The following is a 26,440-nucleotide window of genomic DNA, read 5'->3' as shown; positions in this document are numbered from 1 at the left end:
TAAGAACTCCTACAGAACAACTTAAAAACTTAATTTAGCTTTTAACATCAATGGGCAATAATGAAAAGGTTTGAAGATATGCGTGAATCATACGATTGGAGATGTGGAGAGTGTTTGAGAAATTGAAGACATCATAGGAAAATGAGGACAACAGTATCCCTTGGAAGTGCAGAAGGTAAATCAGGCTGGGTGGGCATAAAATGGAGAGATTATGAACGGTGGGAGATACAAATGGGATGGTTCGTTGTGGATCAGGGGAAAGTAGACTAGACTCATGTGTTGAGTAGTATGGATTTTATTCTGAAAAACTTGGAAGGGAATGGCATGAGCATAAATGCCTTCTAGAAAGATTAGCTTAGACCAGCACTATCTAATTGAGCTTTCTATCACTTAGTAACTTTTATAATCTGTGCTATTATATTACTCACTGAAGGTGTCAGTCCCTCAGCGATGTCTGGTTATGACTATAGCCTGCAAGGCTCCTCTATCCATGGGATTCTCCAGGCAAGAATACTGGAGTGGGTTGCCATTCTGTTCTCCAGGGGGTCTTCCTAACCCAGAGATTGAACCCAGGTTTCTTGCATTACAGGCAGATTCTTTACCATCTGAGCTACCAGAGAAGCCCACAGTACCCACTAGCTCTAAATAAATATTAAAACACTTGAAATATTGGCTTGGTCAACTGAAGGAATTGATTTTTAATTTTAAATGTTACTTAAGATTGCTACCACCTAGCACAGGTCTAGTCACAGTATGGATATGTGTGTGCAGTGTGTGCTGCTGCTGTGGGTGGTTGGAAGGGTGGAATGAGTAAAAAGGATTAAAGAGATAAGCTAGGAATCTGGGTGAAGAAGGGAATGGCAACTCACTCCAGTGTTCTTGCCTGGAGAATCCCATGATCGGAGGAGCCTGGTGGGCTGCCATCTATGGAGTCGCAAAGAGTTGGACATGACTGAAGCGACTTAGCAGCAGCAGGAATCTGGGAGAGATAACATGTCAGGAAGAATAAAGACAGGAAAATCATAGAAGTGTGAAATGAAACTATTTATTTTGTTTAGGACCTTGGGAACATGAAGAGAATGATGAGGGAGAGAAACCTAGATTAAATTCAAATTACAGTTAGCCTTACAGGCCATACTAAGGAGTTTGGACTATCTGTGAAGAGAATGGATCTCTTTAAGGTTTGTGAATATTAACATTATTAAGCAGAACTTTTAGAGATATGCTTGCCAGAAACTTCATCTAATCAGGGTGTATAAGGCAAACTAACAGCTCTGTTTTATATAGTCCTCGGGCCATGGATTAGGGCTTCCCAGGTGCTGCAGTTGTAAAGAATCCACCTGCCAGTGCAGGAGACACCACAGCTGAGCAACTAAGCATGCATGCATGCCACGGAGTAATGATGCTGTATTCGTATGTCGTTCTTACCCAGAGGACTCCCTGTGGCAAGGATTACAGCTTAGTTGTTTTGCCCACTCTTGACCTCCAAGGACCTAGTTGCTGGAAAAGTGTTGAATGTAATTTCAGAAGAATTGCAGGCCTAAGCCATGCCTGGGAATGGTGGGCCAGTGAGGGATGCAGAATACTTAGGGGTGTCATGCATAGAAGTAGGGAGAAGGCAATGGCAATACACTCCAGTACTCTTGCCTGGAAAATCCCACGGACGGAGGAGCCTGGAGGCTGCAGTCCACGGGGTCGCTAAGAGTCGGACACGACTGAAGCGACTTAGCAGCAGCAGCATAGAAGTAAGCAGCACGATTAAATTTGAAAGTTTTTTCTCTTCCACTATGCTCTATTCCACTGGGCACATAAACTCAGGGGTTGGGATTCTGCCCAAGGACTGAGTATTCTATTCATACTTTTGGGCGCAGAGCAAACCTGGAAAAAAAACTTGGTGCCAATCAAAAGGCAATATTTAAAAACCATTTTTCTCTATAGTGCTAATTCCAAATATACAGAAGTAAAATAATTGTATATGCTTCCAGGTTACCTTTAAGTTTATATCAGTGCACACCCCATCAAGAGTACATAGCTCTGCTCTTCATCCACATTTTGTGGTACAGGAAATTACCGGTTTATTTGTTCCCAATATTATAGGCTAAAAATGAAATACTATTATTTTACTTTGCATTTCACTGATCACTAATGAAGTTGAGAATCTTTCTTCATATTTAGTGTCTATGAATTGTTCATTCATTTTTTCAGCCCAGTTAAAAATGTGGGTCTCTCTCTCAATAATTAATGAGAATTACTTATATATCAGTGATATTAGCCTTTGATTTATTTATATAGGTAATATTTTATTCAAATGCAGTATTTTGCCTTTCAAAATTACTTAAAGAAGTATAATACAGTTCTAAACATGATATAATTTTTTTCTCCTTTATGCCTTCTGTATTTTATGTTGTGCTTTGACAAAGTGTCTTCCACACTAAGATTATGAAGGTGTTCTCTTACATTTCTTTCTGGGATAGTATTTATATTCATGCTTAAATCTGAATCTTCGATACATCTCAAATGTGTTGTTGTGTGTTAGGTGAGGTATAGATCTAATTTCAGAAAACACTTTTCCCCAAATGAATTTGCAGAAAGTGAACTCCCCTACCTTCCTGTGGTCAAAACCAGCCCTGTGGAACCAGGCCACAGATTCAAGTGTTTAACAAGGAGTGATAAAGGAAATTCACTGCATTGTCTCAATACCTCTCTCTCTGAGTTGTAGTGAGAGATGAAATAATCTTGTTCTCATTTAATCCATTTAATTTAGAATCTGTCTGTGAGGTTTCATAGATCTTAGTTTCCATGTTACCTAATTTAGTGCTCTTTGCATAAAAGTGATTAAAAATATTTATTGACAAATAAAAAGAGACTAGAGAAAGGAAAGTAGAGTATATCAACACTAATTATGCTTTCAAAATTAATCCAGTAGAGTAATATATACTCTATTCAACTATAGTTAAGTGGAGTAAGAATCATGGGAGAGGAACCAGGTGAAATCTTAGTTTTTTCACCACCATGACAAAATGTTTAGAATTTTAAAGAAAATATATGCAAACTATTCAGCCCAGTGTCTGCACATAGTAGGCCCTTATTACTTGTAACTAGAAAACCATTATTTTTATTATTTGGGGCATCCGGGAGGGGCAGATGTCTTATCATGCAATCAAGTTTTGACGAGGAGGTAGTTTCACGTATGAGCCTAAACACTCCAATAAATTTGAATTTTAAAGCTTTCAAATTGTTAATATGACAAACAACTAAAAAAATAATTATTGAAGTCCATTGTTCACTGACGTTGCTCTCTTCCTAAAACTAGACATAAGAATCTTACAAAAAATAATGGACATTAATGGGTGTTATTCAAATGATATATCTTCTCAGTCATAGCCTGTTTCTATTACATTCTTAATTAGGACAAAGACAGGGAACCAAACTAGTTTTTTAAGATGCTATGGCTTTAAGTATCATGTTAGAATAAATCAATAGAATAAATCTGAAGTGGCTGAAATAACCACCTTTGACTTGGTGGGCATTTAAAGCTTTTGGACTTGGGGAAATCACTGATGCGGCACTTTCAGGGGATTTGATTTTATAGGCTTCTCAGCCTGAGAGTTTTTAAAAATACAAAAAGTGATGTGGCCTTAGAGATAAGACAGATGTCAGGCTGTCACTGTGGAGCTGCTTGGCTTTTAAATGGCCTGTTCCCAAGTTTGAATCCATAATCTAGTGATAGAAAAGCTTCAGATTTGTTGGCAAAGATGAAAGATGCTCAGAAGCTATTACCTTAAAATAGGAATTGATAGATAAATAGGCTAGGGGAGTCAAGATTCTGACCTAAAGGGAAGTGGAAAATTGAATTGAGATAATTATCTGTTAACTTGAGGCAAAATTAAAGTTCACCTTTAAAAGAGTCAGATCATTAATGCCAATGTGTAGATTCTCATTTACGTGCATGATAAAGAGTAAAAAGATGTTACTAAAATTGTCTAGATTTATTTAAAATATTATAATTTGCATTCAGAGAATTCTCAAGGACTTGAAAAATTAGGGAGAAGAAGTGCCCCCGAATATGATTATTTATAAAGAAACCCTTTCTTTCTTTGTGTTTCTTAGGTAGAATAAGAAACTTACATTTGCCTCTGGTATTGTGGTCAAAGGAACATGAAAGAAAAAGACACTAATAGGGATCATCTTCAATTAAATATTTTTATAATAAATAGAGGCAGGCTGTAATTGAATAATATTCTAGATTAGAACAAAAGCAGAGACCAAACAAATATATGAAATGCTATGACTTTAAATAGCCTAAATCCAAATAAATCAACACAGAGAAGCATCATCTCAGAGAACTAGCACAAATGTATTTATGATCAATAAGAAAATTTCTACCTTTAACTTTTCAAAGATAATTGCTAAATAATGGCTAATTACTGCTCTCAGAGAGGGAACTGTATGTTCTAATGGGAGCTTAATTCCGTAATTCGTATCTGGGTCACTATGACTGCCTTAACCAGGCCTGATTCAGACAAGTGATAGTCTATCAGTGCCCCGAAGGGCAGTGTTAGGAAGTAATCATAGCCCCACTTAGGAAATACTGCAGGGTTAGCAGAGAATCTTGACTCCCTCGAGGAGTACCCAGTGAAGGGTCTTCTGTCTCAGCAGCTTAGAAGAATGTGGAGTGAAGCTGGAGAGAGGGAAGGAAGGAGTGGACTAAGTAATAATAATTCATCCAGCTAAGACAGTCTTCTTTAAAGTGCCTTATTTTCAAATCAGATTTAAGTCATCTAAGTATGGAAAAAGCAAGAGGGTTCCAGAAAAACAACTATTTCTGCTTTATTGACTATGCCAAAGCCTTTGACTGTGTGGATCACAATAAACTGTGGAAAATTCTGAAAGAGATGGGAATACCAGACCACCTGACCTGCCTCTTGAGAAATTTGTATGCAGGTCAGGAAGCAACAGTTAGAACTGGACATGGAACAACAGACTGGTTCCAAATAGGAAAAGGAGTACGTCAAGGCTGTATATTGTCACCCTGCTTATTTAACTTATATGCAGAGTACATCATGAGAAACGCTGGGCTGGAAGAAGCGCAAGCTGGAATCAAGATTGCCAGGAGAAATAGCAATAACCTCAAGTAGGCAGATGACACCACCCTTATGGCAGAAAGTGAAGAGGAACTCAAAAGCCTCTTGATGAAAGTGAAAGTGGAGAGTGAAAAAGTTGGCTTAAAGCTCAACATTAAGAAAACGAAGATCATGGCATCTGGTCCCATCACTTCATGGCAAATAGATGGGGAAACAATGGAAACAGTGACAGACTTTATTTTTTTGGGCTCCAAAATCACTGCAGATGGTGATTGCAGCCATGAAATTAAAAGACACTTACTCCTTGAAAGGGAAGTTATGACCAACCTAGATAGCATATTGAAAAGCAGAGACATGACTTTGCCAACAAAGGTCCGTCTAGTCAAGGCTATGGTTTTTCCTGTGGTCATGTATGGATGTGAGAGTTGGACTGCGAAGAAAGCTGAGCACCGAAGAATTGATGCTTTTGAACTGTGGTGTTGGAGAAGACTCTTGAGAGTCCCTTGGACTGCAAGGAGATCCAACCAGTCCATTCTGAAGGAGATCAGCCCTGGGATTTCTTTGGAAGGAATGATGCTGAAGCTGAAACTCCAGTACTTTGGCCACCTCATGCGAAGAGTTGACTCACTGGAAAAGACTCTGATGCTGGGAGGGATTGGGGGCAGGAGGAGAAGGGGACAACAGAGGATGAGATGGCTGGATGGCATCACTGACTCGATGAACATGGGTCTGGGTGAACTCTAGGAGTTGGTGATGGACAGGGAGGCCTGGTGTGCTGCGATTCATGGGGTCCCAAAGAGTCGGAGACGACTGAGCGACTGAACTGAACTGAACTGAAGTAAGTAGAGAAACACAGACATGAAGTCAAGTAATTAAAAAAAAAAAAAAAACACGTGATCTGGATTTCATTGCCCATTTATTTTAGGACAAATTATAAGGAAAGAATACACAACATTTGAAAAGTAGTCTCATGTGTCGCCTCACATTAAGAGAGCAGATACAGTGTTTGAAAGTGATGTTGTCTTAAATCAGTCTGAGCTATAAGGTACAATATGGTATATACTATATAAGTACTTCACAGTTTGTACTGTAAAGTGAATACAATGCATGTATCATGATCTTAACAAATTACAGAGACTTGAGACTGTGTCACATTACACTCTTCTCATGCATAGCTGTATAGTTATTCTTGGATTCCTTAATTACTCTACTCTCTGGAATATTTATATACATTTCTTTATAACCAAAATGTCCCAAAATACAACTTCCTGATTTTTGGTTTCTTTCTCTATAGTTAAATGTATAAATACATTGTTCATTTAATCATTTACTCACAAATGTTGCTGAGTGGCTGTTTGGAATCCAGTGGGATGCTAAGTGTAGTGATAGGGGCAGGGAAGGGCTAGGGTAAGCACAGTCTGTGGACTCATGCAGATATAAGTTAACAATGAGACAGATTTTACAAAAACAACCACAGGGATGGACAAGAAGTTACAAACTGAAGCAACTGTTATAAAGGAAAACCACTTGATTCAATGGAAACATGAGAAAATGTCTCAGCACAGGAATTTGGTTATAAACTGAGTAAATAGTCATCTATTAGTGTCAAGCACAAAGATAATTCCCTGGTTTGTAATGGAGAAAGGTCCTGAGAACAAGAAGAAATTGTAACAAATCTTAGAATTCATTGCAGGCAAGAGAGGCACAGGGTAGAAACAAAGATTCCCCTACTTCTGCACCAAATGTAAAACTACATTGTGTGCATTAAGTCAGCAGAGACGGCAAAGTAAAAGATCGCCCGAAAGAAGAAAATATGAGCAATATGCTCAACGGTATTTCCTTTCATCTAGCAGTCACATTGCTTCTTAAAGGATCAGAATTCAGTACGGTTAGGTATTTTCTATAACGTTTTATTTTGTACTGGGGTACAGCCGATTAACAATGCTGTGATAGTTTCAGGTGAACAGGGAAGGGACTCAGTCACATATATGCATGCATCTATTCTTCCCCAAACCTCCCTCCCTTCCAGGCTGCCACAGAAGACTGAGCAAAGTTCCAGTGCTTTACAGTAGGACCGTGTTGGTTATCCATTTAAAATATAGCAGTGAATACAGGCTGGGTTTTGCTTTTTGTTGTTTTTTGTTCTTAATGCAGGTGGATTAAAACTTTCAAGTGCAGCTAAGAGTGATATGCGTGCTTATCTGAGACGCTTTCCAGTTTTGTGAAGGGTTTTCATGGTCCACCTTTGCTCTGTTCCAGGGGATTATGTGGTCATGACTGTCTATTTTGACCTGAGCAGAAGAATGGGCTACTTCACCATCCAGACCTACATCCCCTGTACACTCATTGTTGTCCTATCTTGGGTGTCTTTCTGGATCAATAAGGATGCTGTTCCAGCCAGAACTTCTTTAGGTGAGAGACAGTTTCTTGTGTTGTACTGTCCCAAGGTAAGTACTGAACAACACTAATCTTTATTCCCCCTTCTAAGTTGATTTGCTTTTAATTCAGTTAGTAATAACATAGAAATGCCATTTATTTAAAACTAGCATATTAAAACAGTGTTTAAAGCTTCTTAGTTGTGTTTTGCTAAATTCTCTCCTTGCTTTGAAAGTGTTAGTTGCTCAGTGATGTCCAACTCTTTGTGACCCCATGGACTGTAACCTGCCAGGCTCCTCTGTTCATGGGTTTCTCCAGGCAAGAATACTGGAGTGGGTTGCTATTCCCTTCTCCAAGGGATCTTCCCAACTAGACCTGGATTTTATCCAGGTAATCTTTTAAATAAAGTAACTGGGGATAAAAAATTTTTTAAAAACTTCTTTTTAGGAAATTTTTTGTTTGTTTGTTTTGGTCTCTGGGCAGTTGTATACCCATAAGAGTTGGTTGTAGTTATCCTTTTCCAATATTGTTTTCAGTGATGCCAGTTTGGTAGCTTGAAATCAACCCAGGTACAAATATTAACACCATGGAAACAGATAAACACAAAAAATCAGGGGCACCTTTTCCCTAGGGAATCAATTATTACACATGTACTAGCATACCACTGGCTACTGATTAATTTCAACATGCATAATTATGATGATGACATTTGAAGATATACGTATACATAACTGGCTCTATACAGAAGAGCTGTTGGAAAGATTATTTTGAGAAAATATGATTACCTATGAAGGATTATTTGGAGTTTGCTTAATCTCTTGTCTGGTGATACCTGTCTTGGAGTTTCACATCATTTTCCTCACATAAGGAAGAGGACTCAAAGATTATTACAAAGCCACAGACTCACAGGAACACTGGAGGCTAGGTCCATGAATAGAATTCTCACACTACATAATATTTCCTAAAGATTTAACTAAAGCTATTGAAAAATGAATTATAAGGCTGCTATCCTCTTTAATCATCTGTGTGACAACTAGAACCACAATTCCTGTTCACTCTTTGGCTAGAGGCAGTATCATGTAATAGTTAAGAGCTTGGATTTTGAAGTCCAACAAATGGATTTCAACCCTCATACACAGTATGGCCTTAGATACGTCCTTTAGTCTCTACAAACCACATTTTACTACAAACGGCATTCACGTGTGGAATATCATTTCCTGTACCTAACTGTTGGGGTTTGTATCAGGTTAAATCAGGCACTCCATGCAAAGAGCACAAAACACAGTAGGGCCTCAGAAATACGAGCAATTACAGTCATTTTCTAACAAAGTGATCTGTACCAGGTTATTAAAACTGAGAGCAGCAATGATTACTGGGAAAAAAGGACATCATTTGCATATTTATTCTTCTCCAAACCAAATTTAGTCTCCCATCTGTTTCAAAATAAGGTTATTTTGATTTTTTCTGTTATAGGCGGTACTTTATGTTACAGGCTGTATTTAACAATTATAATATCTTGTCTAATGCTACATGCTAAGACAGACCCAAAATATGTTGCTACTTTTTAGGACGATTGTCATCCTGAGTAGAATGTACCACATTACTTACTCGCTTTCTGTGTCTGTTACATCAGGGTATCAATCAATGTCTTCTTCACTCCCAGCACAGTGCCTGGTCCACGGCAGGTACCTCTATGATTACTCAAGTAATATATGCACATATGAGTGGATGGAACAAGCACACTGATGCGTTCCAGTCCACCAATCCCAAAAATATCTTTAGGGAAAGATTTCAAATCAATCTCTTCTCTTGAAGTCTAGATTCCTGCTGGTTAAAAAACCCTCTTAAGGCTTTAGTACTAGCTCATTTCCACCACTTGATCAATGAGTGCTCACCGGCAAGAGACCCTAGTGGGAGAAGAAAGGAAGGAGAGTAGGCTGAGGAAGAGGGACAGAACAAATAGCAGGTAGGTGCTCCTCTTGCTCATAGATCATTTACCGTAAGCCAGTCATCCTCAGTGTGGTCCTCCTGCTTTTCCTACTTTTTAGAATAACTGCATGCAGAAGTTGTAATGAAAACAAAGGTTAGTATCACATTTTTAGAACTAAGGAACCAGAGGTGCCATGAGGTTAAATGGCACGCACAAGGCCACTGCCAGCAGATAGCAGATGTGTGCCTTGGCTGATGAGAACTAGATTGGCTCTGGGTGTGGGGCCCTGTTGAAGGGCCACTTGTGGGAGGTGGGATGGTGAGCTGAGCCAATTTCTCAACTTTAGCTTTGCAGTATCAGGTCTCTATCACTGCTTATTAAGTCCAACTGTGTATTTAAATCAGTAGAGGGCTTTCAAAAGTACAACTGCCTTTGTCCAACCCCAGGATATGCTTATTTAATTTCTTGAGAGCACACGGTGGGGTGGGGGGTGGGGGGTGGAATTTAGGATAAAAAAATAAAAAATTCCTCAGGTGATTCTAAGGCGTGATCAGGTTTAGGTTTAGGAACACTGACCTAGATTATTGGGTCCAATTACCTTTTCCAGTGTTTACAATCAAGAGTTGAACCAGATGACAGTGAATGCCTGTGAACCTAAAAGTTTACTGCCACAAAGCAGAGAGCCACGTTGTTTGAGGAGTGAGATAAATATATGCATGTGGCTAAGAGAGTGACTGCTTTCTAAGTGCAGATCACAACATTTGAGGTCATTTTGAAGGTTATAACACTTGAGTAGAGTTTAGTACACAGGTGGTAGCTGGGGAGGTTTAATCATGGTATAAGGATGATGGATTAAACAAGGAAAATACCTCTTGGCATTTTTCACCCAAGTTATGAGGTAAGCAACATGCCTAAAGAGCTTACTTCATGCCAAGACTGAAGGAACTGAAAAAAGCTTATAGATATTTTTCATCCATCTCAAGTAAGAGAAGTCTAGTTTCTTTGCTTAGCAAAACTGGACTGAAAAACCCCATGGAACAAATGAAACACATTAAGCTATCTTGTTGTTGGTTGGTAAGTCAGTTAGAGTCCTGTTCTTCACTGTTCTCTGTGGCTCCAAGCAGACCTGAAAATATCTTGAAGGAACTTTTTGAGATTCTTCTTTACATTCCTGTGATGAATGTCCATGTAGCCTAATAATATCAGACATACCAAATTTTCTTAAGTGAACTTATGCATGATATCTGCTATGCATACTGAAATTTTCACTTCTCATAGGTCATTTTTGCTTTGAGGCCTGAATGAAGTGAAGAAAGTGCTAATTAATTTTTGAAATTATCCCACAAAAATATCAGCTGTGATTAGGTATAATCAAGAACTTCTATGTGAATTAATACATAGACAACCTAAGTGAAGCTTTTTTACTTTGAGAAGCATATCTTTCTTCTCTAAAGTAAATGATAATAACACTTTATATTTATTGAGACTTTACTAGGAATTGTCACTCTATGTTCGTGATTTAATTTAATCTTCATGAGCGCCTTATGAAGTCACTACCATCCCCAGTTTGTACTTGAGAAGCTAGACCATGCTTATGTTTCCATCATGACAACATGGAAGATTCACAGATCCACATCATATCCCAAATTAGGGATTTGGGATAGCTAAATCCCTAATAGCTCCTAAGAATGTGGCACTTCATCCTGCACATTATGGACCTATTTATAGAGAGGAAATACAACAATGTGGTTTAGAACATTGCATTTAAAGTCAGACTTGCTAGGCTTGTAGGTTATCTCTCTTACTGGTTTATTCTTTCTGTGCTGTTTTTTTTTTTTTTTTCACTTGCAAGAAGAAGGATAACAGTGCTTATTACCTCATTTTGAGGGTTTTCTGGGATTATTATACATATGCTTGACATAGTATCTGGTCAAATGAAGAGATTCTTAAATGTTAGCTACTGTTATGTACAACTAAAATGATCCTCCCAAATCATCAATATGGATTCCTATTTTCATATGTAGGTTGAGTCTCTTTGATCTTTCATGTATACACTATTCTTCAATCGTTTTATTTTTTCAACAGATATTGAGTCCTAGCTCTATACTCACTGTGGGGTTACAGTGGACATCAAGAGCCATGTTTTATCTGTCATCACAAAGTATGTAGACTAGACAGAGAGATGGATTACTCCATAATCGCTAATGATGGAACGCGAGAGAGGCCTCAGTCTTTATGACTAAGTTTCCTTGTGGAGGGCCTCTATTAAAGGCACTTCTTTCTGTGTAGTTCTTTTAACCAACACTGATCTTCCCCTTCTCTAGAATTTCATAACACACAATGTATCATACAAACCTGATACTAAGCTAAGTGTTCTTAGAAACATACCCAAACTCTTCAAAAATGGCTCTGAAAAAAAACCTGAGCAATTAGGAAGAGAAAGGTCAATGTCCTTCTTGGCTTAACCTTTCTTCAAGAGTGGCTGGCTCCCCTTAACCATCTTTGGAGCATTCTGTACCCATGTTGTAAAGAGAGAATAAAATCCTATTTCTCTTTTCCTGTATGGTGATACTGTTCTTAATCTCTGTGGCTTCCTTCCCCTGCTCCTCAAGTTTCACGTGTCTGATTCCTTCTGAGTTTCCCAGGACTGCTCTTTGAGGCAGGGGCATTGACTCTCTCCTAGAAGTATCTTGGTCCTAGTAATAGTGAGAATTAACATACAGCATTAGACAATGGAAACGTCCCTCTCCCCTGCCTCCAACAAAAATGTTAAGTCACAAGGCTATAGATGGTAAAAGCTTGGGAAGACCATTTTTGGAGTACAGAAAAGTTGCATCCAGTCATGATAAGAAATGTTGAATTAAAATCATAGCATGATAAGAAATGGATGGGTCTTCAAAAAGATAGTCAGATGCAGAAACTGAAACCTAGAATACTGAAGTGAATTGAGTTACTATAATGAGCTAGAACCTATTCAAGTACTGAATCCACGTTGCCTTGTTATAAATAGCACAGCTGTAAATACATAGAGTTTGTCTTCACTTTGTTGTTAAACAATTATTGGGGATAACTAGTTTTCTTGGGCACTGTTGTACAATGGGAAAAAGAAGGGTTTTGAAATCAGCCATTTAACTTCTGTGCTCAAATCTTTCTGCTACTTTACTATCTGACACAGAGCTTGCCTTTTGGCTTCCTTTCCCTCAACTATAAAATCAAAATGAAAATATCTGCTGTAAAGATTCAAAGAGAGAATGCACATGAAATACTTATCATAGTGCCTGGCACAAGGACATTTTCAGTAAATATTAGTTATATCATTTCTGAGATGCCTGTTTTCATCATATAATCGTCTCTAAAGAATTTATACATCAGAACCTGTCAGTCACACACAAAGTACCTCCTCTATTTAATACCTTTAAAGGGCTTCTCCTTACACTTTGAATAAAATGCAAACTCCTGGGCAGGCTCTGCATAACTTAACTAGGTAACTTCTATTTACCTAGCATCACTGTGACTTGGCCGCCCATCCCAGGTATTCTAAAAATTCAAAACCAGATAAGGTTTCCCTTCCTCAGAACCTCCCTTTAATTAATTTAGCCAGTTCTGTCCCATCGCTCAGTTGTGTCCAACTCCTTGCTACTTTAGCGTTGATAGCCAGAAGGTTGGTTTTTTCTAATTTTTTAAGCTTCACCTTAAATATCACCTCCTCAAACAGGCCTTCCACCTAAGTTCTCACTGCCCCTGTCCTCTGCACGGTGCATTCCATAATCTGTCATTATACTTCTCTCTGCTTTCTTGATTCATGGTGGTGTCTCTCACTGAAATACATATGGGCATACATAAGGGACATATGGGCAGAGACCTTGTCTATTTTATTTCTCAGCACTAAGTCAGCACATTCTTAGCACATTTCTCAGCACATACGGGAGATGACACATGGTAGGCAGGCGATACATATCTGTGAACAATGTGAATGAATTCCAGTCAAGCCTCCTTCCCCAGAACTGAGGCCACTCCTCAGAAGTCACAAAACACATTTAGTCTCACCAGGGAGGCAGTTATCCAATGTGCTGATGTGGTCACAGGGTCTGTTTTATCCTGCCTTCCTCCAGGAATCACCACTGTCCTGACAATGACTACCCTCAGCACCATTGCCCGGAAGTCTCTCCCCAAGGTCTCCTACGTCACAGCGATGGATCTCTTTGTATCTGTTTGCTTCATCTTTGTCTTCTCTGCTTTGGTGGAGTATGGCACTCTGCATTATTTTGTCAGCAACCGGAAACCAAGCAAGGACAAAGACAAAAAGAAGAAAAACCCTGTATGTATCATTTCTCATTGGGCCCTTTGACATTTTTACGCCAAAAGATCACCTGGCTTTGTTTTGGTTTGGCCTTGCTTGGCCTATTGTGGGCTATCCATACTTTGGGCCCCAAGGTGAAGACAGCATGTGTGAGTTTGGCCAGGCTCCCAGGATTCATTATGGTCATCAGTTAATCAGGAGAGACCTGATTCACTGAGGCAGACTGTAGCTCTCTTCATTTCACTGGGAGAATAACCATGACTGGAAACTGCATTCATCTTTTAGTAGCTGTCATTTTAGGTTTCCCTGATTTTCAGCTGTCTGACTCTTAACTATAATGTTTTAAAATTACTGATGTTTTAAGTCCTTCATCCACTGCTTTCCAATAGGAAGCCATGAGGTTCTTAAAGTTTCAGGGATCACCATACTTTTTTTTGCAAATCATTTAGTGTGTGTGTGTGTATGTGTGTGTGCATTGCCAGAGGACTTCTGTTGGTTTTATACTCAAAATATATATTTTTAGCCTCCCTGTGTTATCATGTTCTCGTATATAAATGAGTATTATTTTATATATATCTTATGAGGCTGCTGTGAGAAATAAGTGTAATGGATATAAAAGACATTAAATAGTACCTGGTATTAAAATGATGATGATGGCTGACGTTGATGATTTATATAGTTACCAACCTGGATTGAGTTCAGTGATTTGGAAACAGGTAAGAACACTTTACCTTGCCACCAAACTTTAAACAGAGTTGAAGAAGCACATTTATAAAAGCCTAACATAATTGTTTTGTATTATGGATGCTGAAAAGAGCACGTAGCTACGCATTTGCCCACTTAAATCCAGTGTTTGGTTCACAGGAGGCCCGATGAAAGTGAAGGTGCATTTCTTTCCAAAAATGGGGCAAAGGAGCTTACCCACCCTCCTGAATTTATAGCCTTTCCTGGTGAGGGCCATGACAGTGGCTAGCTTTCTGACCCATGGACTTTGGGGAGCTGAATTATAACCACTGATTCTAGCTGATTCTAGCCTGAATCCTGATGCATCTTCAGAAACCCAGGTGAAATTTGACAAACGGCACACGTTTATTTGACTGTGAAACATTATAACAGGTAAAGAAAGATGCATCATTGTTGTTGATGATTAATGTAAAAGAAATGCTTATCTTCAATTTCCCGATCACTGCACTTTCTGCAGCCCCTTCTTTTTCTGTATGGCCTCTCTTTACCTTTGCATCTTTTCTATCCTTAGTTTATTTTCCTTGTCGTGTTGTTTTTTATTTTCCCCCCTTTCTTCACTTGCCATTTCATTTTCCCCTCAAATTTCCTGCCAGTAGTAATAAGGCAGTGAGGACTGACAGTGGACAAAGCCCTTTGGCCCTTTCTATTGCAGAGTGGATTTTGTTGCAGAGACAGAAGCACTTGGATTCCTTAGACCAGGGTCCTGGTCCTGAGGATGGCAGAAAGAAAAGGTGACAGAGGAGAAAGGGAATTGAAGAAACTGCAAAAGTGAAAGTACCCAAGAACTCTGTGCACATTTCCCTTTTAAGCCGATTAGATGATTTATCAGAATGAGCTAGAGTCCAAGTTGTGACTGAGAAGCTAAAATTTCACTTTCCCATTTAATATGTTCTTGGGTTCATTATGTCAAGACTCTCCTAGTTAAGGCCTCCTTAATGATAATCAGAAAATAAAATCAGCATTTCTATACAGGGAAAATAGGCAACAAAGCTTCCTTATAAGTGGGCAGCACTGAATATTGCAGTTAGATCATTATAGATTAATTTATCAAAGATTTCACTAGGAATCACCAAAATTTCATTTTCCAAATTAGGCATATACTTTATTCTAAGCTCAGAACTGTCCTTCTGTGTTTATAATTTCAGTTCATTTCACTTGCTATGTTTTCAAAATGTATTTTTAATTTATCTTATTTTGTCTCTCTTTTTTTTTTCCTTTTTTCCCTTCTTTTAATTAAAAAAATGCGATTCTCTTTTCTGTCTACAAACCCAAAGCTTCTTCGGATGTTTTCCTTCAAGGTATAATGTTTTTGGAATGGAAATTCACTGCATGCAACTGCTGGATCTAACTATTAATGCTTACATGGTGTTTTATTTATTTTTTATGAATAGACTTTTAAGCATTCTACTAGAGATAACACATTTAAGATGGAGAAAGTTCTTTAGAGTTTTAGAGTTGATTCAGCAACCCTACATTAATTCAGAGGTTTTGACCTAACATGAGACTAAAAATCTCTAAGCTCTATGAGATGTTATTAGTGAAGTGGGCCTCATTAAACATCAAAGCCAAGACTTACCCTCTCTATGCAGATAAAAATGGAATCCAGTTTCACTGGTTGTACCTACCAAGTTCCATTTATGTCCTAAAATTTAACTCTGTAAGTCCTAATTCAAAAAAGGATTGTTTTTCAATAAGTACATATAAAAATTTCCATTGGCCTGAACTCTACCTTTTGGCTCTATAAAAATGATACTGTCTTTGAAATGCTTTAGATTAAAACACCCATCCCTTCCTTCCAGGGTTATCCAGGGGCCTTTTGGCTCTATCATACAATATTCAATGAGATTTCTATTCTCAGCTAAACTTTCTGATAGCTGATTCAGAGACAATAGAGTTCATATATATATCATTCCTAAAACTAACTTACCAAATTAACATTAAATAAATTGAATTTTCTAGCAATTTTATAATTGGTGCAGCAGCAAAGATTAGATTAACATTTAATTAGTTGGTACTAGTTTCTTCTCAAATCCTCAAGAGAGTTTGACAGCTAGTAACGTTTAAAAAATTTCACTCACATGTAGTTTAATATTGCTGACATTCTGAAGCTTCTAAAGGGTGATGTTAGGCAAAGTACTATATTACTTTAAAGTATAAACCCCACCATTGTGGTATAAACTCAGGAAGCTTCTGTATTTATACACAGCTTAACATTTTCTGTTAAAAGCGTTTAACACATTTGCTCAGTGTAACGGGATTTACTATTTGCCTATATAGATAAGCATGTACACAAAATTTGATTTCACAATTGACTCATTTTTATTTCTCTATCCTACTCACATGCAACACCATTAAATGCCTTCATGTAACCAACCTCACATCTAATAGTTACTAGAATAAGATTCCATGTAGTTGTTTGATTTAAATCTTCAAACTTTGAGTTCTTTTGGTGTTCAATCTTCTTGCTATAGCTTATTAGCTTGGTGGTATTATTTTCAGCTGCACTGCTTAAGCTCAAAATTTGAAATCTGCAACTGCTATCCTTCTAAGTTCAATTTCACCATTGTAGATCATGATGTCATAGCAATTCCCTGAGTACTCATTTTCAGATTCATCATTCGCACACTGGGGACATTGTGGAGACATGGTCTGGGATTTATCAGGTAAAACTAACTCTTATCCCGCTCCTTCCCTACTCCATCTCAGGCCCCTACAATTGACATCCGCCCACGATCAGCAACCATTCAAATGAACAATGCCACACACCTTCAAGAGAGAGATGAAGAATACGGGTATGAGTGTCTGGATGGCAAGGACTGTGCCAGTTTTTTCTGCTGTTTTGAAGATTGCCGAACAGGGGCTTGGAGACACGGGAGGATACACATCCGTATTGCCAAGATGGACTCCTATGCGCGGATCTTCTTCCCCACTGCTTTCTGCTTGTTCAATCTGGTTTATTGGGTCTCCTACCTTTACCTGTGAAGAGGTATGGGTGTTACTGATGTGGGTCTTACTCACTAAATCTCATGAAGAGAAGATGTCCTTTCTAAGTCTACTTACATAATCCCCTGTGTAGTTTACCATACTTTGAATTTGTTTCCGTGTTCCAGCCTGGTAAATTGTATTCATGTCATATTGTTTGCACCCAACTCTCCTATGCTAAGTGTAATTTGAAGTGTAATGTTTGCTGTGTCTCAAAACCTGCAAGGCAAAGTGAAATTAGAGCAAGAACATTGAAACAAAACAAGCTTTTCTTTCAGCTACAACAATTGCAATTGTGAAAGCCAATATTATTTACAATGGTGTTATCCTTCCTGAATTCAAAATACAATTAGATGCAAAAGACCCAAAAGTGTACCCTCTGTTCTGGGATCAAGTTGTGGTAAATTTGATTCCCAAAGGATATCTCCCTAATTTGAGAAAAATCACAACCTGCTTTAAATATAGGAACCTAGACTAGAAATCTATTATATCTCCCTTCCAAGATATGAAGGAAACTTCCTCCACATCACATGTACAATGATGTAAATATTTCAGTAACATAGAATGCTTCAAGTTTAATGCATGCATCTCTAGAGCTGAAACAAGTGGACTGACGTTAACATCATATTGTCTTTTATTCTGTGTCTTTGGGCTCTAAATGAATCATGAATGTAATTATATGGGTTTGGGTTTGGAACAGGAGAGAGGAATCTTCTCCCTCACGCATGAAGATTCAAACATCTTGTTTTGTTTTGTTTTGTTTTTTTTTTCCTTGTAAGACGTATTACAACACTAAGTAAATACAGACTGGATAATTGACATTTGCCACCTCGAAATATGCCCAATTTCATAGAGTATAAAGTAAATAAATGTATGTGCTTGCTACTTTTTCTTCTTTTTAGGATATAGGTCATCACAGAACTTACGCTCAAGATCTGCTTCCCGTGACTGTGAGTGCCTTGTGGGCAGAATCTTTGTCATCTCTTCTTTGGGTCCTCAGCACCATGTAGAGTGCTCGGCACACAGTTGGTGCCAGTGAATGTGGTTTGAAGTGAACTGGCTTTAGATGCCTCTGATAAAGCTCTCTGAACTGGTCTGGAACCAGTGATTCACCTTTTCACACAGGCGTTGTCCAGTGCTATTTGATCTTGTAGAAGTAAACAGAAGGATCCAAAGAACTTTGACTATTTTGTTCATTATTACACATTTACTTTAGGCAAAGACCATATTCCTTTTAGAACAATATTTACATCCTATATTTCTGTACAGAAATGAGTCTACCAGGGCATAATTAGAATCTGTGTAGTATGGTTCCAGGTCTGGGGGTGAGTCAGTCCTGACCCCCCACTTTTTCACCGAGGACATAGACAGGAACAACAGGAGTTATACCTGACTGGTGTTCAAATGCAGTATCCTTTGTTCTGGGGAAAGCAAAATGTACTGAAGTTTACATTTACAAGATTAAAGAAACCTGAAAGACTTAGAAGGCAGTCGAGCCTATGACTGTGTCCCCATTTGACCAGACTGTACTCACACGAAGTGGCTATCCCAGGCTTAAGACTTGATGAGTTGAGCTCCGTTTTCATGTACTCATCCTGAATTCCTATTTTTCTAAAATTGCGTCCTTCACCAGTTCTGCCTTTTGGCAATCATTTCTTTTAAGTCAGAATTCAATCATAGCTACAGATAATCTACAATGAGTAGAAAAGAAGAGAAAGTGTCATTGTTAATAGAAAACCATGTAAAGTCATCATCAGGTCATCTGGATGAATCTTGAAATACATATAGCTGCCAAATTTACAAACCTTTACTGTATCAGTGCTGTAGTATATAACCTCAAACAGGTGTAAATAGAATTAATTATTTTCTTGTTTTGAATTGTTAACATATTAAATGTTGACTCTTTGGGAGAGTTGTTGGCAAATTTTCAGTGACAAGAAAACATGTTATTGTCAACTTGAAATGTATTCCGTTAATGGGGACATTCAAGAAAAAAAGATAGCTTTCCAATGTGTGCATAGTATTGGCAAAATAAATATAGATTATATATAATCTGATTCTTAATTATCAGCTGCTCCCGGTCTATGTATATGAAAACCTTTTCACAAAGGGAACTGCCTAATATGTGGACTTTTACAATAAAAATGCTGCATTCTAAGCCATGGCATCAGGTCAGTGGTTGGTTGGACTTGTTTGTCTTAAAAGAGACAAACTTCACTTTCTGTTTGTCTCTTCTCTGATCCCTCTTCTCTGTCTCACTCCCCAACACTGCCTTCCCTTTATGTAAATTTTAGTTGTGAGCAGTGTGATCATGTTTTGCATGATACTCACTTTAAAGAAATTAAGAGATGGTTTTTGGAGTGTGGAGTAGAGACATAAAGAAACGGCATGAAGGAGTAGCTCAAGACTTCTGTGCCTAAAACTTTGGTGAGGCTAACAAGATGGACACTGGTGTCAGCCATCACTGGGATCCCATCTCTACCAGAGACCAGCTGTTTCACAATTGTCAGGTCAGCCTTTATAAGCCTCCATTTTACCAGCTATGAATTAGGTGTAATAAGGCCCCCCCATGTGGTGACACCAGTGCTCTGCTGCTGGGCTCCTCCCACTCCCATCAAATCAGCTAATAGCATCTGGCAATATTCAAATATGTCTTAATTGAGGCCCTGTAGCATGATGTTTCATTTTGAAAGAGTAACTGCACTGCAAACCATTCTTTATACTACAGGCTGACAATCTAAGTTGTTATTGAAAAATCTCACATATTATATTATTTTCAAAGCCAAAGAACCTGTCTCTGTAACCACCCCCTCAAATTAAAAATATAGGGAACCATGCTCCAGAGACAGTATCATATTTTTAAGTCCTCTGAATTCCTCAGAATGGTTAGCATGCTGCTGCTGCTAAGTTGCTTCAGTCGTGTCCAACTCTGTGTGACCCCAAAGACGGCAGCCCACCATCCCGTCCCTGGGATTCTCCAGGCAAGAACACTGGAGTGGGTTGCCATTTCCTTCTCCAATGCATGAAAATCAAAAGTGAAAGTGAAGTCGCTCAGTTGTGTCCAACTCTTAGCTACCCCATGGACTGCAGCCTACCAGGCTCCTCCGTCCGTGGGATTTTCCAGGCAAGAGTACTGGAGTGGGGTAACAGTTAGCATAATCCTTTACAAACCTAGCTACCCTACCTTCCTCTTGCTATCATTCTCTTGGCCCCTCATGTCTTCCTGCATTCAATTTAAACATCTATTTCTCACCTTCCAGACACATAAAAAAATTAGTTTTCATTTCAGTCTTGTTTCCTGTCTAACTCAATGCCTTTATTTTTAGCTTCCATCCCCTTTTTAAAGTCTCAGTATTATTCTGACTAGTAGCAATGCTTTTTGTCTCTAACGAAGGTCAAATTACATTTAGCCAAATGATGTGGTCATTGGGGATTATGTCAAAAACTACTATCTCTATGCCTTGTCACTATGGATTTTTGTTTAACATGTAGAAGAAAGAAAGAATGACCTACACCGATAGCTCTGCTATATAATTTTAATGCTCACTGAGTTGCCAAAGGTCACACAGTTAATGGCAAACATGGAACAGCCACCCAAGCATTACTCTTTCTACTGACCCTCACGGTGTTTTAGGATTTGGAAGTCAAATCTGGAATACATTATCTTCCTCTTCATGCTTTAAGATCTGTCAAATTTGAAGATGCCTTCTTTCTTTGATCTTGACTTCATTTTAATTGCAATGAGACAAATTTTAAAATATGTAGCAACAGAGTTAAGTTGATGGATTCTACATTTATTTCATTCTATTTCTAGTCACTTTCCAGTGTTATTCACTGCTTTCAGAATTCTGCTTGAAAGAAGGGATCTCCAAGAATCTGAAAAGTTCTAGACCCAGACAGAGTTGCCCCTTTTTCTCTCTGGGTGTGGAAGAACAGAAAACCAGAGTTTCTTATATTTTGTCTCTACTGGCTCATTCTTTCCACTGTATCCGAAAAGTGGTAGAAGTACTCTATTAATACTTGGTCTGAGGTTAGATACCAATTACAAAATCCAGTTGTGATTTTATTTTTCTCTATTTGGGTTTTTTTTTTTTAAGTTTTCCCTTATTATTGTTTTTGAAACAAAATGGAAAAGCAAACACTCTTACTCCAGATTACACAGGTTCAAATCCTAGACCTGTCAAGACTTAATATTCAATGTTTCTCTACCTCAGTTTCTTTTACAATGAGTGACTGAAGTAATACTGAGGAGTTATTGGATTTTTAGTAATTTTCTTTAGCACAGATATGAAATATCATAAAACAAAGAGCAGGAGGCTCATAGTCTACTTGGCTTAAGAACAATGATTGTCATTTATGAAGTTAATTACTACATTGTTCTGCTTTGTGGGAATGTGGTATTATCATCCCATATTTGGGAAATTCACGTACATAAAGAAAATTATAGAGCTAAGTATTAACAGAGGACTACTCTCAAGTGGAACAGTATATTATTTAAATCACTGTATGTGATATGTATGAAGATACAAACGTTGATACCTTTTGAAAATTAAACATGATTTCTCTTAAAATATTTAAATCCCTAAAAAGATTGTTAAATAAACATGTGTAACATAAATAAATATGTAGTTCTATCTTAATATAGTATTTTTGTGATATAAATCAATACATTGTTTTGTAGATGTTTCAAAAATCCTTAGTGAAATGAACATGAGGACTCATTAATCACTACTGAGGGCTCTGTCCATAAAAAAAAGAAAAAAAATGTCACTGGACCAAGAATGGAGATTTTTAAGTCACATCTGAAGTTCTTCCAATTTTAGTTGCTTCTCCTGACATGTCTTAATTCTATCACTCCTCTCTGTTTATTATGGTATGATATTATTGATTACCATCTACCATTTAGATTCTCCTAAACTCTGCCATCGGAGAAGGCAATGGCACCCCACTCCAGTACTCTTGCATGGAAAATCCTATGGGCAGAGGAGCCTGGTAGGCTGCAGTCCATGGGGTCACTAGGAGTCAGACACGACTGAGCGACTTCCCTTTCACTTTTCACTTTCATGCATTGGAGAAGGAAATGGCAACCCACTCCAGTGTTCTTGCCTGGAGAATCCCAGGGACGGGGGAGCCTGGTGGGCTGCCATCTCTGGGGTCGCACAGAGTCGGATATGACTGAAGCGACTTAGCAGCAAACTCTGCCATGTCTCCATATAGATATCTTGACACATCTGTCCTATTTCCTCCTTGAGTAGTTTCTAAAATAGTGCCATATTCCTAGAATACCTTTTTCAGCTCAACATACTGAAGAGTCACTAATTAAAGATTCTACCTGGTTCAAGAAGTCTTTCCAGTCTGACTAAAGTATAATAGGCTTTTTTTTTTTTTCATCCCTTCCAGTACTTGATGAGATTTTTGAATAGTCTAATCCTAATATTTATCTCAGCTAAGCACTTAAATTCATCTAATCCTCTTAGTAAACACATTTTAAATGAACAATTCTGTGACAAGAATATGATATAAATAATTCACTATCCATTTGCATCTTAAATCAGGTTGTTTATCTTCCATCTATCTCCCTGCTATGCAAATTTGCCTCATAGGTTTTTTTTTTTTTTCTGTTATTTGTAATTTTTATGGATCTGAAAATAAGTGCCCCATCAAAAAGTTTTGATTAAGCATCTACTGCAATTCAATATAAAGCTTTCAATAAGTGCATATTGCAAGCCTCATACAGGTCACTGTGATGTAGGACGAGATACATTTCAGGACATGGTCTGCATCAAAATGTCCATAATATGATAGAGGAGTCAGATAAGAATGCAAGTAAATATAATGAAGCTGTGCAAAATAGTTGTAGATAGAAGAAACTGTTCTAATTGAGGGTGAAATCAGAGAAGATTCCCTCTGTAATACAAAGCATTCCACCATGTGTGAGAAGGACCCATTACTGCTTTAAAGCTTTCTTTCTGGCTACTAAGGAAAGCCTTGTAGAAAATTTGAAAAATATGAAAATGCACAAAGAAAAAAAATGTTATCCTTTATCCACTAGCAAGAGTTAACCTCTAAAAGCATCATTTATCTTTTTCTCCTTTTTCAGTTTTCTTTATGTATTTAAACAGATAGATAAATGATATATAGATAAATACAATAGAGGCATAGGTAAAAACACACAATAGATATGTTTTGCAGCCTGATTTTTCATACAGTTAGGCATGAATTAACAAACATTTTCTGGCATTCTATTATTATATCATACATCTATATTATAATTTATTTAGCCAGTCCCTATTCTGTTTATTTTTGTTGTTATAAATAATTCTACAATCAATATCTATATATATCTCAGATACTATATATATTTCCCAGAATTTTCATAGAACAAATACCAACAATTGGCTTTGTTGAATATAAAGGCATAAGCATTCAACAGAGTCTAAGCAGATATCAGAAGGTATACTCAGAGAGATAAGTGAAGAAAAATGAATGGAGGGGTTACTTGCAAGGTTATGGGCAAGGTTAAGATCCACCAATAAAAGGATGCGGTGGTACCATGGGTCTACCAGGAGTGGAAAGTCATTCAGTTCTGTTCAGTCGCTCAGTCATATACGACTCTGTGATCCCACAGACTGCAGCACGCTGGGCTTCCCTGTCCATCACCAACTCCCGGAGCTTGCTCAAACTCATGTCTATCATTACCATCTGAATTAGTGTCCTATTGCTCCTGTATCAGATAACCACAAACTTAGGGACTTAATGACAGCACAAATTCATCATCACCTCTGAACAGTGGAAGTCTCACTGGCTAAAACAGAAGGGTCTTCTAAGCTGAGTTTTTGCTGGATACTCTAAGGGAGAATATGCTCTTTGCTTTTCAAGTTTATAGAGGCTCCCTGCACTTCTTGGCTAGTGGGTCCTCTTCCATCTTCAAAAACAGCAATCACATCAGTACAACCTATTTCCTTCCTCACATGTCCTGTTCTAGCTCTGAACTCTGACCTGCAAGAACCACTGAGATAACATTGTCACTTAGTGGCTCAGTCGTGTCTGACTCTTTGTGACCCCATAGACTGTAGCCCACCAGGCTCCTCTGTCCTTGGAATTATCCAGACAAGAATACTGGAGTGGGTTGCCATTTCCTTCTCCAGGGGATCTTCCCAACCCAGGGATCGAACCCAGGTCTCCCTCATTGCAGGCAGATGCTTTACTGTTTGAGCCACCAGGGAAGCCCAAATAACAGCACCTAACAATCCTGGAAAATTTAAATCTATTCATCTCCAAATCCTTAACTTAATCCCATCTACAAACCATCTCCCCCCACCCACCCTTCTTTTTTTTAACCAAATAAGGTACACTTATTCACAGATTCTGAGGATTAGAACATGAGCATCTTTGGGGGGACAATTATTCTGCCTATCATACCTCTCTAGTCCTAACAAGAGGAAAGAGCCGTAACGAGACCCAGAACATGCTGCAGAACAAGCCAACAGGAGCTGTGACTTTGGACAAATGATACAGCCATTTCCAATAGTGGTCAGACAGAGAGGGAGGGTGAGGATAATTACCCAGAATTCTCTTCTCCTTCATAAAGCAGCCTGTTATTTGATCAGTTGGTCAAACCAAATAGATAGTGGAAGACAAGGAAACCCACTCAGATAGTGTGGGCAACAGAGGTTAGCCTCACTGGGGCATACTGCATAGTGAGAGGGTAGAAAGTCAATCTAGAGGAATGGATGGAAATTATCCAGAAAATCTCTCCCCAAATTAGCACATAACAGCATAGTCTCTTTGTTTTGTATACTAGTTATCATAATTCTCTGATGATAAAGGTGATATTTATGTCATTTCAATGGTTTCTATTGCATGAAAAAAGTAATCGTTAAAAAGAATCACAGTGGAATTCTAGAGACCATGTATTCTATTCAGCACAAATAACTTTCCAACTGACTTTACAACCATCAAGCAAATGCCTTCAGAAAACTGCTTTCTGGGAGTTAATGTGGGTTAATAGCCATGGCCCTATGGTGAGCCCCATGGCAAGGATGCCATGTCAGGCAGTGATTTGCAGTCCAAAGCAGCCTGGAGATGTTTTAGAGAGAGTGGACCTTCTGATCCAGTATTTCTCATTTGCTATTGCTCAGTTTTAAAACGGCAAGGCTTCTGAGTCAGTGTAAACCCAAGGATACAATTCTGAGTTCAAGGCTAAAAATGGCAAAACCAGTCTTAATAGCAAAAATAGCAAAACCAAAATGACTAGAGGACAATTAAAACTTAATTGATATAACTTAACTGGAAGTGATTACAGTTGAACCATTTGGAGACCAGATAAATTCAACAGGCTCTTTGAGCCTAGTGTCCAGCCATGTACAAGACTATGACTGCCTCACTGAGCAGAGTCCTCACTCCTTTGAAAGTCAGGAGAGGAAGTAAGTCCTCATTAGGACCAGATTTTAACCCTCCTGAACAGAAGATTGGGCAAGTCTACATGGTACTTCAGTTTAGTTCCTTTCCTCTTCTAAACATCTACTGACTCTGTCTTCCCTTTCACTCTTTGATTATTTTTTTTTTTCTTTCCAAAAAAGACTTGATCCCTTTGGAAAGTAAGGAAGATGTGATTCAATTCAGTAAATACATTAAGCACCCATCATATGCCAAACATTGAACTATGCTTTGGAGCTGTCATGGCATAGGGTTTGTCTGTATAAAGTTTACAGTATCACGCCAAAAAGTATTAAGTTTGAAATGCAGTGCTGCTGCTGCTGCTGCTACTAAGTCGCTTCAGTCGTGTCCAACTCTGTGCGACCTCATAGATGGCAGCCCAAGAGGCTCCCCCGTCCCTGGGATTCTCCAGGCAAGAACACTGGAGTGGGTTGCCATTTCCTTCTCCAATGCATGAAAGTGAAAAGTGAAAGGGAAGTCGCTCAGTCGTGTCTGACTCCTAGTGACCCCATGGACTGCAGCCTACCAGGCTCCTCCGTCCATGGGATTTTCCAGGCAAGAGTACTGGAGTGGGGTGCCATTGCC

The 26,440-nt window shown here is 38.4% G+C and overlaps 1 protein-coding gene across 2 annotated transcripts in view; it reads left to right on the top strand.

Annotated features, from left to right (window-relative positions):
- The window catches only part of GABRG2 (gamma-aminobutyric acid type A receptor gamma2 subunit), a 129,529-nt gene extending 109,941 nt beyond the window's left edge, over positions 1-19,588 (top strand). Inside the window, exons 7-10 of one of the 2 annotated variants that reach the window (XM_027545754.1) lie at positions 7,344-7,496; positions 13,503-13,708; positions 15,709-15,732; positions 17,141-19,588. In XM_027545754.1, the coding sequence (XP_027401555.1) occupies positions 7,344-7,496; positions 13,503-13,708; positions 15,709-15,732; positions 17,141-17,416 (659 nt within the window). In that variant the 3' untranslated portion in view covers positions 17,417-19,588. The remainder of the gene's footprint in view (positions 1-7,343; positions 7,497-13,502; positions 13,709-15,708; positions 15,733-17,140) is intronic. The other variant, XM_027545755.1, reaches the window with a different exon arrangement.
- Positions 19,589-26,440: the final 6,852 nt, after the last annotated feature.

Source organism: Bos indicus x Bos taurus, chromosome 7 (assembly GCF_003369695.1).
Source record: "Bos indicus x Bos taurus breed Angus x Brahman F1 hybrid chromosome 7, Bos_hybrid_MaternalHap_v2.0, whole genome shotgun sequence".
Lineage (NCBI taxonomy): Eukaryota > Metazoa > Chordata > Mammalia > Artiodactyla > Bovidae > Bos > Bos indicus x Bos taurus.
Note: the sequence above shows the minus strand (reverse complement) of the source record. Positions and strands in the feature narration are given on the sequence as shown.